This window comes from Galeopterus variegatus, unplaced genomic scaffold, assembly GCF_000696425.1.
Source record: "Galeopterus variegatus unplaced genomic scaffold, G_variegatus-3.0.2 Scaffold2169, whole genome shotgun sequence".
Lineage (NCBI taxonomy): Eukaryota > Metazoa > Chordata > Mammalia > Dermoptera > Cynocephalidae > Galeopterus > Galeopterus variegatus.
The window spans coordinates 286,555-300,525 of record NW_007728280.1 but is presented as its reverse complement, the minus strand read 5'-3'; the positions used below and the strand labels follow the sequence as shown (position 1 = coordinate 300,525).

At 48.0% G+C, this 13,971-nt stretch overlaps 1 protein-coding gene across 1 annotated transcript in view; it reads left to right on the top strand.

Moving 5' to 3' along the window:
- The window catches only part of PHF21B (PHD finger protein 21B), a 37,710-nt gene that overhangs the window by 15,288 nt on the left and 8,451 nt on the right, over positions 1-13,971 (top strand). Inside the window, exons 6-7 of the mRNA XM_008580843.1 lie at positions 10,619-10,670; positions 13,027-13,103. Of these exons, the coding sequence (XP_008579065.1) occupies positions 10,619-10,670; positions 13,027-13,103 (129 nt within the window). The remainder of the gene's footprint in view (positions 1-10,618; positions 10,671-13,026; positions 13,104-13,971) is intronic.

Sequence of the window (13,971 nt, the reverse complement as noted above, 5' to 3'; positions counted from 1 at the left end):
TGAGCTGTGCTGCGTCAGAACTTGAGAGGCCACCTCCGCCTTTGTTCAGGCTGAGCGGGGTCAAGTTTAGGGCCAGAGATGAACTTCTTGGCACAGTCACAGAAAGGCTGACCACTATCCCAGGACCTCCTCCTTACCTGATTTTCCTACCCACAGCTCCCAGCCTTTCCTCCAAGTAAAGATTATGGGTGTTAAAGATCTCTCGTTACTGGCCTTCTCAGAGGACCACAAGGCTGGCCTCACCTACGCCAGGACCCCTGTTCTTCCAAGAGATTCCAGAGGGTCAGTGGACTGTGGGACTGTTACTGGCCCTGCGTCCTTCTTTGCTCTGGCTGCTAGGGAGCTCACAGCCCAGTCTATGACTCCCTTCAAACAATTGTATAGGGCCTATGAATGGCTTCCTTTTATTTTCCTAAATTTACCCTCCTTTTTTCTTACTTCCTCATTTATTTTATGTTCCAGTGTGTTTTTTATATACATGTACACACTATGTGAATCCTTTTCCTGGAATCAGAATGGATATCAGTAATTAGTACTCTTGTGTACCAAGGTCAAAACCTCCTTGAAGGACCTGTCCCATCTTCCTTTTGTGTGTGGCTGAGACTGCTCCTCTCGTTTCTGAAGGACATCTCATTGGCTCCCTGCCAGGCTCTGTGCTGAGGTCTGGGGATGCCAAGACGGGGACAGGTGTGATCTTTGCCAGGAAAGCCAAAGTCTCTCATGACCCTAAGCTCAGGGGTCCCAGGGCCCCAGCACACCCTTACACACCCACTCTATCATCTTAAACCCACGCAGCCACCGTGGAGGTGGGATCATGTCCCCTCTTTTAGGATGTGCAAACCCCAAGCTCAGAGCAGCCAGATGACTCGCTCAAGGTCATGGTAGGAACTTGACCACTTGGGCCCAGCAGGGCCTCTGACTTCGGCATCTTTGGCCTTTCTGCTTCCTGATTTCGGTGGTGGCAGGGGATGACAACTATAGAAACAAATGGAAAATGAGGACCAAAGAAGACAACTTCAAGTAGGAATTTGGGGCTGGGGGCAGATTTGGCTGCAGTCAGGCCGAGATTCTTGGGTCGCCTCCTTTGCTGCTATGATTTCGTGCAGTGAGAATCGAATGGCAGATGGACCGTGTTTCACAGTGAGGCTCTTCTGTCTGTGGGACTCTACAGTGTGTGGTGTGTGCTCACCCGCATGGTGACATCCGGGCTCAGGGACATGAAGTGACAGTGCCCACTGCAGGTGTTGCAGGGCCACATGGCAACATTCCCAAATCTTTGCCAGCTTCGCAGCTGCTTCTCTTCCTCCCCTCCCGCGTCCTTGCAGGGGTTCTGTGAAGTGGGAGGGGCGGGAGTTACAAGGTTCCTTTTACACATGAGGACACTGAGGCTCAAAGAGATGAACCATGTGCACGGTCACAGGGCTACGTGGTAAGCCCAGACCACAACTGGTCTCCTGTCCCTGACCCAGGGCACTCTCGCTTCTTCCCGTCCCATGGCCCGTGGCTCCTCTAGTACAGAGCTGCAGCCTTTTCTGTGGCCACCCACTATCCTGGCCTCGGGCAGCATCCGACTGAGACTGGCTGTCCTCAGGTCAGCAGATGCCCTGCCGAGGGGCAGCTGGACACGGTTCCAGCCCCACATGAGCCCTGACCACAGCCCTAGCTGCCTCACTGGGCAAGACCCATCCACATACCCTCCGTCTGTCCAAACCCTCCCTGTTACCACAGCCCTCGTCCCCACCTCCTCTCTCCCCTATGAGCCCTGACCACAGCCCCAGCTGCCTCACTGGGCAAGACCCATCCACACACCCTCCGTCTGTCCAAACCCTCCCTGTTACCACAGCCCTCGTCCCCACCTCCTCTCTCCCCTGGGCCTTGCAGTGGAGTCTGGCCAGTCTCCCTGCCCTTCGATGGGCTTCTCCCTGTCCAGTCACTCTGCATCCAGAATGATCTTTCCAAAACTCAGAAACAGCCAAGTCGCTGCCCTCCTGGAAATCCATCAAAGCACACACCATCGGAGTGGTTCTGAGTCCTCACTTGAATGGACCCTCCTGCTCTAAACCCATAGCAATGACAGGGAAAATGCAAAAGGAGTTGGTAGAGACGTAGCTGTGCACCACCGTGTCCCCAAACACAGCAGTAAGTGTGACCAACGCCCCAGAGTGTTAGACTCCAGTCAGGATCAGATGAAGGCTACCTGGAGGGAGGGCAGCCCGCACAGGGTTACGGGTCCCAGGAGTTCTCTGGAACCAGGCTGTTCTGCTTGCCTGGGCCACAGCTGTCTCTGGAGAGGTGGCCAACACTGAGGCAATTGCTAACTTGCTAAAAGGGAAGGGTAAGCAGGAGGGGGAGAGAAGGAAGGAAGAAGGATGTCTTGAATGAGTCTAGACAGAATTGTAAAATATGTGGGGCTGGGCGGCTAGTTAGCTGGTTAGAGCATGGTGTTATAACACCAAAGTCCAGGGTTCAGATCCTTGTCCTGGCCAGCCACCAACACACACACACACTCTCTCTCTCTCTCTCTCTCTCTCTCTCTCTCTCTCTCTCTCTCTCTCTCTCTCTCTCTCTCTCTCTCTCTCTCTCTCCCTCTCTCTCCCTCTCTCTCCCTCCCTCCCTCCCTCTCTCTCTCTCTCCATGAGATCTAATGCCAAGAACGATGATCAATAAAAGTCAACATTTGGAACATGAGTATATTCAAGATGAAGTTAATTTTGTGGAATACTGTAGAACAGCGTTCAAATAAGCATGTTTAGGATGCTTAAAGAAATTTTAAGAAAAGAATATCTAAAAATAAATGAGGAATAATGAAGCAAAAAATCAGGGAAGTAAAACAAGATCAGGTGTATATGAAAATTTGAAAATGTGGTAAAGAAAAACGTGTTGATTAGAAGCAGTACAGACGTGCACTCGATGGTGTGCACAGAGGTGGTGCGATTAGTGCTTTGGAAGATGGCTCCACCAGTGTGCTACAGAGACGCAAACGTGTAAAAGAAAACATACATAGTGTATAAGGACAGAAGGAAGGTAGAGCAACGTGCCTTTCATCTCGTGGGAGTCCAGCAGAATAGGATGGAGGGCGGGGATGGAGCCGCACTGGGAGGGTGGGAGCCAACATGGTCCAGCATTGAGGAGCACCAGTCTGAGCTCCTGGGACGGAAGTAGACTCCATCTATCAAGCAGGACTAAGACAAGTAAGTCGAGGAGGCCAGAAATCTATGTCAGTGATAAAGAGAAAAACCATAAGAAACTACCAGGACAGAAACACAGATTACCCACGAAAGAGTGACAGGCGTACTGTGAGCTTCCAGCAAAAGACAGCATGCTGATACCCATCCGCAGGCTGCTGATGCCAACTCAGGATTTCGTACCCAGTTAAATAGCTTTTCAAGAGCATAGGCAAAATAAAGACATTTGTAGACATAGAAAGACTAAGAGTTTTATCACCATCATGGAAAGACCTGCTTCAGGAGAAGGCAAGGGAAGCCAGGGACGGGCATCAGGGTATGAGACAGCTGTGAGGGCAGAAATTAAGCCACAGGTAAATTCATTCAAGTGTAGATTGCCCAAAGTACCCAGTTTTGTTTTTTAAAACAGGTAAGAGCAGGTTGGCCTGTTAGCTCATTTGGTTAGAGTGTGGTGTTATCACACCAAGGTTGAGGGTTCAGATCCCCATACCAGACAGCCACCAAAAATAAACGAATTAATTAATTGAAACAGACAAAAGGAAAATTCCAGGCAACAGTAACAGGTTGGTGAGAGGTGATGTTTTTGAGGGAGTTAGAACATGCTAAGGCCAATGTTGTTGTGGAGAAAGACAGAAATATTAAATAACTTTAGACTTCATTAGGGAAATGTATAGTTAATATANCTCCCTCTCTCTCTCTCTCCATGAGATCTAATGCCAAGAATGATGATCAATAAAAGTCAACATTTGGAACATGAGTATATTCAAGATGAAGTTAATTTTGTGGAATACTGTAGAACAGCGTTCAAATAAGCATGTTTAGGATGCTTAAAGAAATTTTAAGAAAAGAATATCTAAAAATAAATGAGGAATAATGAAGCAAAAAATCAGGGAAGTAAAACAAGATCAGGTGTATATGAAAATTTGAAAATGTGGTAAAGAAAAACGTGTTGATTAGAAGCAGTACAGACGTGCACTCGATGGTGTGCACAGAGGTGGTGCGATTAGTGCTTTGGAAGATGGCTCCACCAGTGTGCTACAGAGACGCAAACGTGTAAAAGAAAACATACATAGTGTATAAGGACAGAAGGAAGGTAGAGCAACGTGCCTTTCATCTCGTGGGAGTCCAGCAGAATAGGATGGAGGGCGGGGATGGAGCCGCACTGGGAGGGTGGGAGCCAACATGGTCCAGCATTGAGGAGCACCAGTCTGAGCTCCTGGGACGGAAGTAGACTCCATCTATCAAGCAGGACTAAGACAAGTAAGTCGAGGAGGCCAGAAATCTATGTCAGTGATAAAGAGAAAAACCATAAGAAACTACCAGGACAGAAACACAGATTACCCACGAAAGAGTGACAGGCGTACTGTGAGCTTCCAGCAAAAGACAGCATGCTGATACCCATCCGCAGGCTGCTGATGCCAACTCAGGATTTCGTACCCAGTTAAATAGCTTTTCAAGAGCATAGGCAAAATAAAGACATTTGTAGACATAGAAAGACTAAGAGTTTTATCACCATCATGGAAAGACCTGCTTCAGGAGAAGGCAAGGGAAGCCAGGGACGGGCATCAGGGTATGAGACAGCTGTGAGGGCAGAAATTCAGCCACAGGTAAATTCATTCAAGTGTAGACTGCCCAAAGTACCCAGTTTTGTTTTTTAAAACAGGTAAGAGCAGGTTGGCCTGTTAGCTCGTTTGGTTAGAGTGTGGTGTTATCACACCAAGGTTGAGGGTTCAGATCCCCATACCAGACAGCCACCAAAAATAAACGAATTAATTAATTGAGACAGACAAAAGGAAAATTCCAGGCAACAGTAACAAGTTGGTGGGAGGTGATGTTTTTGAGGGAGTTAGAACATGCTAAGGCCAATGTTGTTGGGGAGAAAGACAGAAATATTAAATAACTTTAGACTTCATTAGGGAAATGTATAGTTAATATATACTTAAAACATTTAGGATAATCAGTAAAAAGAATAAAATGCCACCTATAATTTCTAAATCATCAGAGGGGAAAAAAGCAAATGTGAAACATTTTTTGAAGAAGAAAGGAAAAAAAGAAAAGGGATGAGAAACTGAAAATACAAAATAAAATGGAGGAAATAAGTTCAAATATGGCAGTAGCCACAATCCATGAAATGAAGCAAATTTCTCTTAAATAGAGAAATGAAACAGACTTTAACAATATCCCATTATCTGTTGCTTGTAAGAGGCACACCTGGATAAAAAGCACACAGAAAGGTCGAAAATAAAGGAATGAAAAAGATATTGCGTAAATACTAAAGGAACATTTATCAAGATAATTTAACAGAAACAAACATATGTGCCTCAGAACAGCATAGTTTTAAGATACGTAGACATATAGCAGAATTATTAGGCAAACTTGACAAAACCACAAAGCAGTTTTGAACGCACACCTATCAGAAACTAACAGGTAAAACCTGGCAAAAAGACTTGGCTGAGCTTCCAGTATGTACAAGGAAACTACTTAGAAATAAAACGGCCCCTGCATCCCCTGCAAACTCATACTGATCAATGAGAATTTGTTTTTTCATCTTATGCATTTCAAACTAGACCAAAGAAACTACAAACTGATTGTCAGAGGCAGCGGAGATCAGAGCCATGCAAGAAGCTGGCAGTGCAGGAAGCAGCAGCAAGGAATGCTGTGGGGTACAACCAAGAGGCTGAAGAGCTGCAGGTGCAGAAATGGTCAGCAGTATGCAACCCCTGAGGACCAGAAGTCCATCTGCAAGGACAGAAGGGGAGGGAGTACCTGTGAGCTGGACTTAGGTTAGACAGGGCTGGATCAGGCAAAGCTGGGACTGTGCAGGAGAATATGGAGAGAGAATGTGAAGAAAGAGGAAGAGTTTGGTGTTGGCAAGTCTCAGAAAGCACCAGCCAAAAGGTATCTCCCGAAGGCGTTACAGCTGCAATATGTAAGGTATCTAGGAACAGGGGAGGTGCAGGAATCCTCCTTGACCTTCTTGGAGAGGCAAAGATGGCATGGTTAAACAGAATCCCTCTGAGGCACTATGTTTGAAGAATGAAGTCAACTTGCTTGGCAAAAAAAAGAGCGAGCCCCTGAGTGGCTCCTGGAAGACTGATGTGGTCCCTTTCCCCAACCCCTGCAAATAGCTAGTCCAGGAAAGTTCAACTCATTTAATTATGTTTAGCCAAAAAAAATAAAGGATCTGGCATAACATCAATACAAAGCTGCTTTAAGGAAAAATACAGGGAAGAGAAACAATTTTTATGATGAGATAAAGAATACACACTGGAAAAAAAAAATCTGATATCCTACTATGAATTATTTTTTAAAAACAGCCACCACTAAGAGGGAAACTGCAGAACTGAAATACAAGGTTTTAGGAAAAAGATGGCTCAGTGGCCAAAGTACTGGAGAGAGTGAACCATGAGTGGGAGTTATTCAGGAAAAAATAATACAACCATCACAGAAATATATACATAACTGGATGAGCACAGGGGACCATAGACACAGCAGAAGACACAGTAAGGGACAGAAGAGGCAGCAGTGAGAAACATGTACAGAATTTAAAAAATATAGTTTTTAAATATTAGAGAGAAAGTGATATCCACAGATGACAAGCAAAGAAGAGATAGCAGATGTATAATGGGAGGCTTCGAAGAAGGAAACCAGGCAATGGGACACAAGACAAAGTAATACTTTTACCTAATTTCCTGCAATTGTGTGAGGTTGGCTGTAATGTGGCAGGCAGTTGGCTCCTGTTACCTGTTCGTTATCTGTCCTCACATGAGTGTGAGCTAAAGTTATCTCCTGTGAGTGAAGGGGGATGGAGGGAAGGGTGGCCTGGGGAAGCAGGAGGCCAGAGTAGTCTCCAGGTTCCTAGTATTCTTCCAGCCCAGCTTTCCTAAGTCAGGCTGCCAACTGCTGAGGACATCCCAGAATCTCTGCCACTGTCCAGATAGCCACAAGGCCCAGAAGTGATATCTAAACCAGGGAGCACCAAACTGCAGCCTGGACTAGTATGGATTGGCTGAGCCATTGGACCCCAGAATTCCAGTTCAGGCAGCTCTGCAGCCACCTCAGTCATTCCATTACTCTTGCACTAATGTGAGAACACATCTTACAGGGCTCAGTTTTGTGGACCTCACTTTTTGCAGTGTGGTGATACTTCACTTTTTAAAATATAATTCAAGACAAATTTACTGAAATAAAAAAAGACTTTGCATCTTGAAAGGACACATAGTGTAACAAGGAAAATTGATGTGTATTCCAGGGGAAAATGTTTAACATTGAGACACACCCAGTAAAGTTATTGACTTTTAATAGGAACAAAAGAATCCTGTAGGCATCCAGGCCAAAAAAAAAAAAAGAATCATTTTAGAGGGAAAGCAATTAGATTGGCTTCTGACTTTTCTACAGCAGCATTCAACTCCAGAATACAGTAGAGAAACATCTGCAAGATGCTAAAGGAAAGAAAGAGCCAAGGATTTTATACCCAGCCAAGCTGTCCTTCAAGTTTAAGGGATACAGATAAAAAGTATTCAAGTCTGCTGAGAATTCAGGAAATGTTGCTCCCATGAGCCATTCACAAGAAACTACTGCAGACTTAACCCCAGTCAACCAAGAGACAACTGGGAGCAAGCACTGGGGCAAGCATCAAATATATTTAACTACAGGGTAAAAGTGAAATAGGATAAGGATGTTGGAATAGAATTTAAATATTATACACTCCAATAATGTATAAAAGATTCATCTAAGTAAAATTGAGGGACTGAAGGAAGGTGGAATAAGCTCTCAGATTAACTCGTCTATATCAGCTGGCACTTCCAGTGAATCCAAGAATATCATTTAAAGCTGACAAATTAAGGAGAACTATTTCTTTTCCTTTTTTTTTTTTTCTCCCTTTTGTCTTTTTTCGTGACTGGTAACGGGATCACAACCCTCAGTGTCGCGCCCGCACCGCGACCAGCATCGGGATCGCAACCCTCGATGTCGCGCCCGCACCGCGCTCAACCAGTGAGCAGACCGGTCTCTGTATGGGATCCGAACCCTCGGCGGGAGTGCTGCCGCACTCCCAAGCGCCGCACTCTACCAAGTGCGCCACCGGGCCGGCCCAAGGAGAACTATTTCTAACAGCATAGAAGTAAAAATTGGAAAGGAGTAAACAGTATTTGGGATGATGTAGAAAACCCAAGAAAATTGATGGAAAAAAAACCCAAAAAACTACGGACACAGGGTGTAAAATCAATGTACAGAAATCACCAATCTTCATAGAAACACACAGCAGCCTGTTAAAGGCTTTATAGACAACCCCATTTATGATAGCAACAAAAAGATTAGAAATAAACATGATAAATATTTAATACCTATTTGAGGAAAAGTTTAAAACCCCCAAAGATAAAAAAGTAGTAAACAGATGCACACAATAATTTTGGATAGGAAAATCTAATTAAAAAGTTGTCATTATGCCCTAAGCTAATTTATAACATCCCAGTGAATACACCAACTGATATCCTCATTCTTAGAACAACCTAAGATTGTTTCTAAATTTCACACATGAAAAAAAATAAGCAGGAAGAGCCAAAGACTCTCTGAACAGGAAAAGCAGTGAAGGGATTCTAGCCCTACTAGGTATTAAAATGTACTAGAGTGTGGCAGTACTCATAGATAGGCAGATGTAAGGAACAAAATAGAAGGCCCAGAAATAGATCCAAATATACATATGATAACTTAGCATACGATTAAAGTGGCTCCTTAAATCAGTGAAAAGTAGAAAGATGAAATTTTCAATAAATGGTTTGGAACAAGTAGGTAGCCATATGGAAAAAATTAATCCATACTTCACACCATATTTACCAAGATAAATTCCAAATGGATCAAAATTTAAATGCAGAAAGTGAAACTATAAGTACTAAAGTAAAACAAATAAATTGCTTTGTAACTTCAGAGTCTCTACCCAAGATTCAGAAATCCAAACACTGTAAAAGAAAATATCGATAAATTCTACTACCTATGAATATTTTAAAAATCTTCATGGCAAAAACAAAACAAAAACCCAGCTTCAGTGGAGCATAATTCCCAATCCTTAAGTGTGAGCTGTGCTTAGTGACTTTCTCCCAAAGAGTACAGGACGGAGTGGGGTGAAAGAGTAACTCCAGGGTGGGAAGTGGAAAACACACCTCAGCCAGGTGGCCAGGGTCTGCCCCAACAGCGGCGAGTGATGTTGACAGGACGCGCCCTGATGCGATGTGGTGAGGAGGACACTGCACCTCTGGGCTCTCTCCCCCAAACCCAGGACCCCAGTCCAGACATGAGAAAAGCATCAGAAGAATCCCAATAGAGGAACAGTCCAGAAAACATCTGACCCATACTCTTCAAAACTGTCCAGATCATCAAAAATGAGGAAAGTTTGAGGCACTGTCACAGCTCAGAAGAGCCTAAGGAGACGTGACGCCTAAATGTCCTCTAGGATCCTGGATGGGAACTTGGGATAGAAAAAAGACATTAGATAAAAATTAAGGAAATTCAAATAAGGTGTGGGCTTTAATTCATAATACGTATCACTGTTGGTTCTTAGGTTGTGATGAACGCACCACAGTTAACAATAGAGTTGGGCGTGGGGTACCCGGCAACACTCCGATCAGTCTTGGAACATCCCTGTACTCTAAACCTGTTCTAAAATGAATAAGCGGCCCCATAAATAAAGTCAAAAGATAAAAATGTAAACTGGGGAAATATATTTGCAAGTCATATCACAGACAAGAAATGTGAACTCATTAATTCAGCAAATACGTACTGAGCCCCCGCTCTGTGCCAGGCGCTGTGCTGGGCGTGGAGCAGTGGCGCCGCACAGCTCGTGGCGGTTCTCTCTCAAGGCCAGCAAGAGACTGTCACTCCAGTGAGCTGCAAGCGCCTTAAATAACATAATGGGTCACAGGAGTGGTCACCTCTGCCATGTAATGAAACCTAATGCCACTGTCCTGCCCACACCCAATGGAAGGGGTGGTCACCCCAAGAGGTGGGGTCTCGGGGGGCATCTTAGAATTCTGTCTACCGGCAAAGAAGAGTGTAGGAAAAAAAAAAACACATAGTGAGCTCTGTATACAATATGATGCCCTTTTTAAAGGTCAAACCAGGTGAAACTAAGTACAATCTTGCTTAGACATACGTATGTAAGTGACCAAACTATATGTGTGGATATAAAAAATCAAGCAAAGCTTGTTTGCCCAGCGTTTTCAGAGAGCCCTGAGCTGCTCCCAGGAGCCCCTCTAGATTGAGCTGTGGATGAGACCTCTGACTGGGAATCTGATTTCCCAGAGTTTCTTATACACCAACTTGGCATCTGGAGTTGTGGGGTGCCCCAAGACCCACCCCTGCCCTGCCACAGCGAATGTCTGTCTAGCACGAGTGAACACTGAAGGACACGCTCACGCTTCTCTGTTTCCTTCCCTCAGAAAATTGCCTTCATGGTGGCGCTCGGCCTGGTGACGACGGAACACTTGGAAGGTAAGGTCCGGCCTGTGGCAAGCCGGGCTGGGATGGCTGAAAGATGGGTGGGCCTGGGCGTGGTAGCAGATGCGGGAGCTGGCAGAAGATGTGGGCATTGGCAGCTCGCCACGACCTGCCGGGTGGGGTGTGCCATCAGACAGCAGCATTGGGCCTCAGACGTCCCAGGCCAGGTCAGATGGTGGCGTCCACCTCTGGGAGGTCTGCCCCAAGGAAAAACAAGACACAGAAACCCTCTGCGCTCTCCCCGGCTCCAAGACTATGCACAGAGCCCCTCGTGGCACTTTCTTGTTTGGGTGGAGGGACCATGTGTGTTCCCTGCCCCTGAACTGGAGGTGACATGGTGAAGTGATAAGAGGGGGACTGCCCAGTTCCACCACTTACTGTTCCAGCGTGGGCAAGTTAGTTAACTGCTGCGTGGCTCCATTTCTTCATCTGTAAAGTGGCAAATAACTGGACCTTCCATGTAGGATTGTTGTGGCACTGGGGGCAGTGCCCAGCACCCAGAACTGGGACTTTAGTTTATTGGAGTGGACAGGGCAGTGTGACTCTGTGAAGGTGCTGTTTGACTTTACAGACGAGAGCAGGACCCGTGGCCTGGAAAGCATCGAAACCAACCCTCTCACTGCACACGTAGGGCCAGAGAAGTTGATTCACTTGCCCAAGGTCACACAGCCAGTCGCCATCAGGCCCAGGCTGGAACCCAGGACTCCTGACTCCAGCCCACAGCATTTCCCACCACACCCCTCACCTGCTAAAGGCGTTTTATAAAGTGGAAACATCCGCCCACGTAGATCTGAATGCAGGAAGGAAGGCTAATTTTTATTTCCTTCTTAAAAGCAAGGAAAGGAAGGGAGTGAACTGAATGCTGCAGTGCCCGAGGCACCAGCAGTCTGTAATCTAAGTGGAGGTTCTCTCCACTGCAGCAGGTGAGTAACTGAAGCCCAGGGAGGGACAGGACCTGGTCAAGGTCACATACCTCGTCAGGGCCACGCGGGGATCAGAGCGAGCGTTCCCGAGCTCAGCTGAGCCCAGCGTGCTGGGAGGGGGTGCAGGCCTTTCCACACAGCTTCCGGGGGCAGACCCTTCTTTTGCGTTCCCTGTGTCCTGCTTGCTCCCTGGCAGCAGCTGGGGCATAGATGTGGGTGGCAACGGACAGAGAAGGGGCCCAGCCTTCCAGACCCCGAGCTCCTACTGACTCCACTGCCTGTGGAGAAGCCCCATCTGAGCAGCCCATGCTTGTGGCCTTCCGCACCTCTGCATGTGCGGCTGGAAGGCATCCTCTGCGCTTTCCACCTGACCCTTTGAACTTGAGCTAAGGAACCAGCTGTCCTTGGCTTGCGCTTGAGAACTGTTTAAGCTCCGACTCGGGAGCCATGGAGGCAGCATGGGGTGGTGGGGACAGAAGTCCTGTATTCAAGTCCCAGTTGTGCTACTTACCAGCTGGGTGACCTTGGGCAAGCTCCCTCTCTGCGCTGAACCTGTTTCCCCGTCTACAACATAAGGAAATTGCATCTTAAACTTTGCAGGGTTGTTGTGGGGACTGAAAGAAAAGTGCTTTCCTAATGGATGTGATTTATGTTGTTCTTATAAATCGTGCTCATTTTGAAAACCTCTGCCCAACCCCATGATACCCTGAATACTTATTTATTCATTTGGACCCTATCTTCTTCCATAGAGGGTCGAGGTCCTTATGGGAAACATACCAAGTAATATTGAAAAGGTTTAAAACGAAACATGAGGTCTAAGAGACAGAGGTTAGAAAGTACACCCAAACGGCTACACACAGAGAGGCGGTGGCAGGCCTCACCTGACAGTCACAGCAAGAGAGAGAAAGAGGAGAAGGAAGAGAAGACGCGCTGGCACGCGTGGCGCATGTGCTCGCTCACACGAGGCAGAGCATGCCAGGCTCCCTCAGAAAGGGTTCTCGGAGGCTGCTCGCAGGGCAGTGGCTCCTCAGCAACAGGCTTGTACCTGGTGTCCCCAGGAGCCTCGCTCCGCAGCTCATCCTGGCAGTGTCTGACCGCTGGGCATCCACTGTCCCAGGGGTCCCAAGAGACGGCCCTGAGCCCAGTAAGGACACACAAGGGAGACCCTGTGTTGAGAGTAGATGCCCGGATCTTGGGTACCTGCCACCTCCCCACCAGTCTGTCCTTCATCCTGAGGCCACCAGGGCTGCCACAGAGTGAGTGATCCTTGAGGCCCCTACTCACCCTGAGCCCTCTGGGGCTTGGATGCTGGACAGGCAGCGAGGCCATGGAGCAGGAGGGACGGTGGTGCCCAAGGGCTTGGTGAGGAGGCATGCAGGGTTCCCGGGGCAGGAAGGACCCCATAACTGCTGTGTCCGCCTTTCCAGAAATCCAGAGCAAGCGACAGGAGCGCAAGAGAAGAAGCACGGCCAACCCTGCCTACAGTGGCCTCCTGGAGACCGAGGTGGGTGTCCGCCACCCCATGGCACAGGGGTGGGGTGGTTTCTGAGTGCACAGGGCCTCCCCAGCTCTCCGCCCTGATCACCTCACTCGCCTGTGCCCCTGGGAGTGGGTTTCAGGGGATGACTGTGGATACCATCTCTTTCCTCACCTGCTGAGCTCAGAATCGCTGATAGGAAGATGCAGAAAAGGAAAGTGTCGCTTGTGCTCCTCACGGAAGCTGCTCAGGGGAGCGCAGCTTAGACGTGCCGCGTGGGCTTCCTGACTCCTGCCAGGTCGTCAGGCACATCTCCTGGTCCCAGGCGGGGCTGGACAGTGGGCCTGCCGGGACCACCCCGAGCCTCGTCTAGGGAGCCCGTCCAGTCAGCTCATGACTGGCAGAGGCTGGGAATGTGGCTGGCCCCAAAGAGAAAGGCCCAGAAGGGGCTGGCTGGCCGTGGCCGGTTCCTTCTCCCACACTCCCGTATGGAGTGTCCATCTTCCTGCCCAGGAGGAGTGGAGCGTGGGGAGGAGGGAGAGCCGACCATGACTCGAGCTGAAGTCCCTCCGGGTGGAAATGTGAGGCCAGGGAAGCCTAGACTGCTAACATGCCTGGCTTTCTGTCCTCCTAACCCACTGCCGGTGGCCCTGAGCCCGTGTGCAGCTGCGTGGTCCTCCCCACCAGGGGTGAAATGCGGCCATGAGTCAGGAAGGACAGCGTGCTGCCTCCTTCAGGGTGACGCTCGGCTCCAGACAGTGCTTTTTCATGTGTCCCCCTGGGGCTTCTGGGGGGCAGCATGCAGTCCCACTCGCCCACCCCTGCCATGGCTCTGAAGCAGGTAGTATAGGACATTCAAAGTGAACTTCCAAGGCAAGAAACTCCCTCCTGGCCC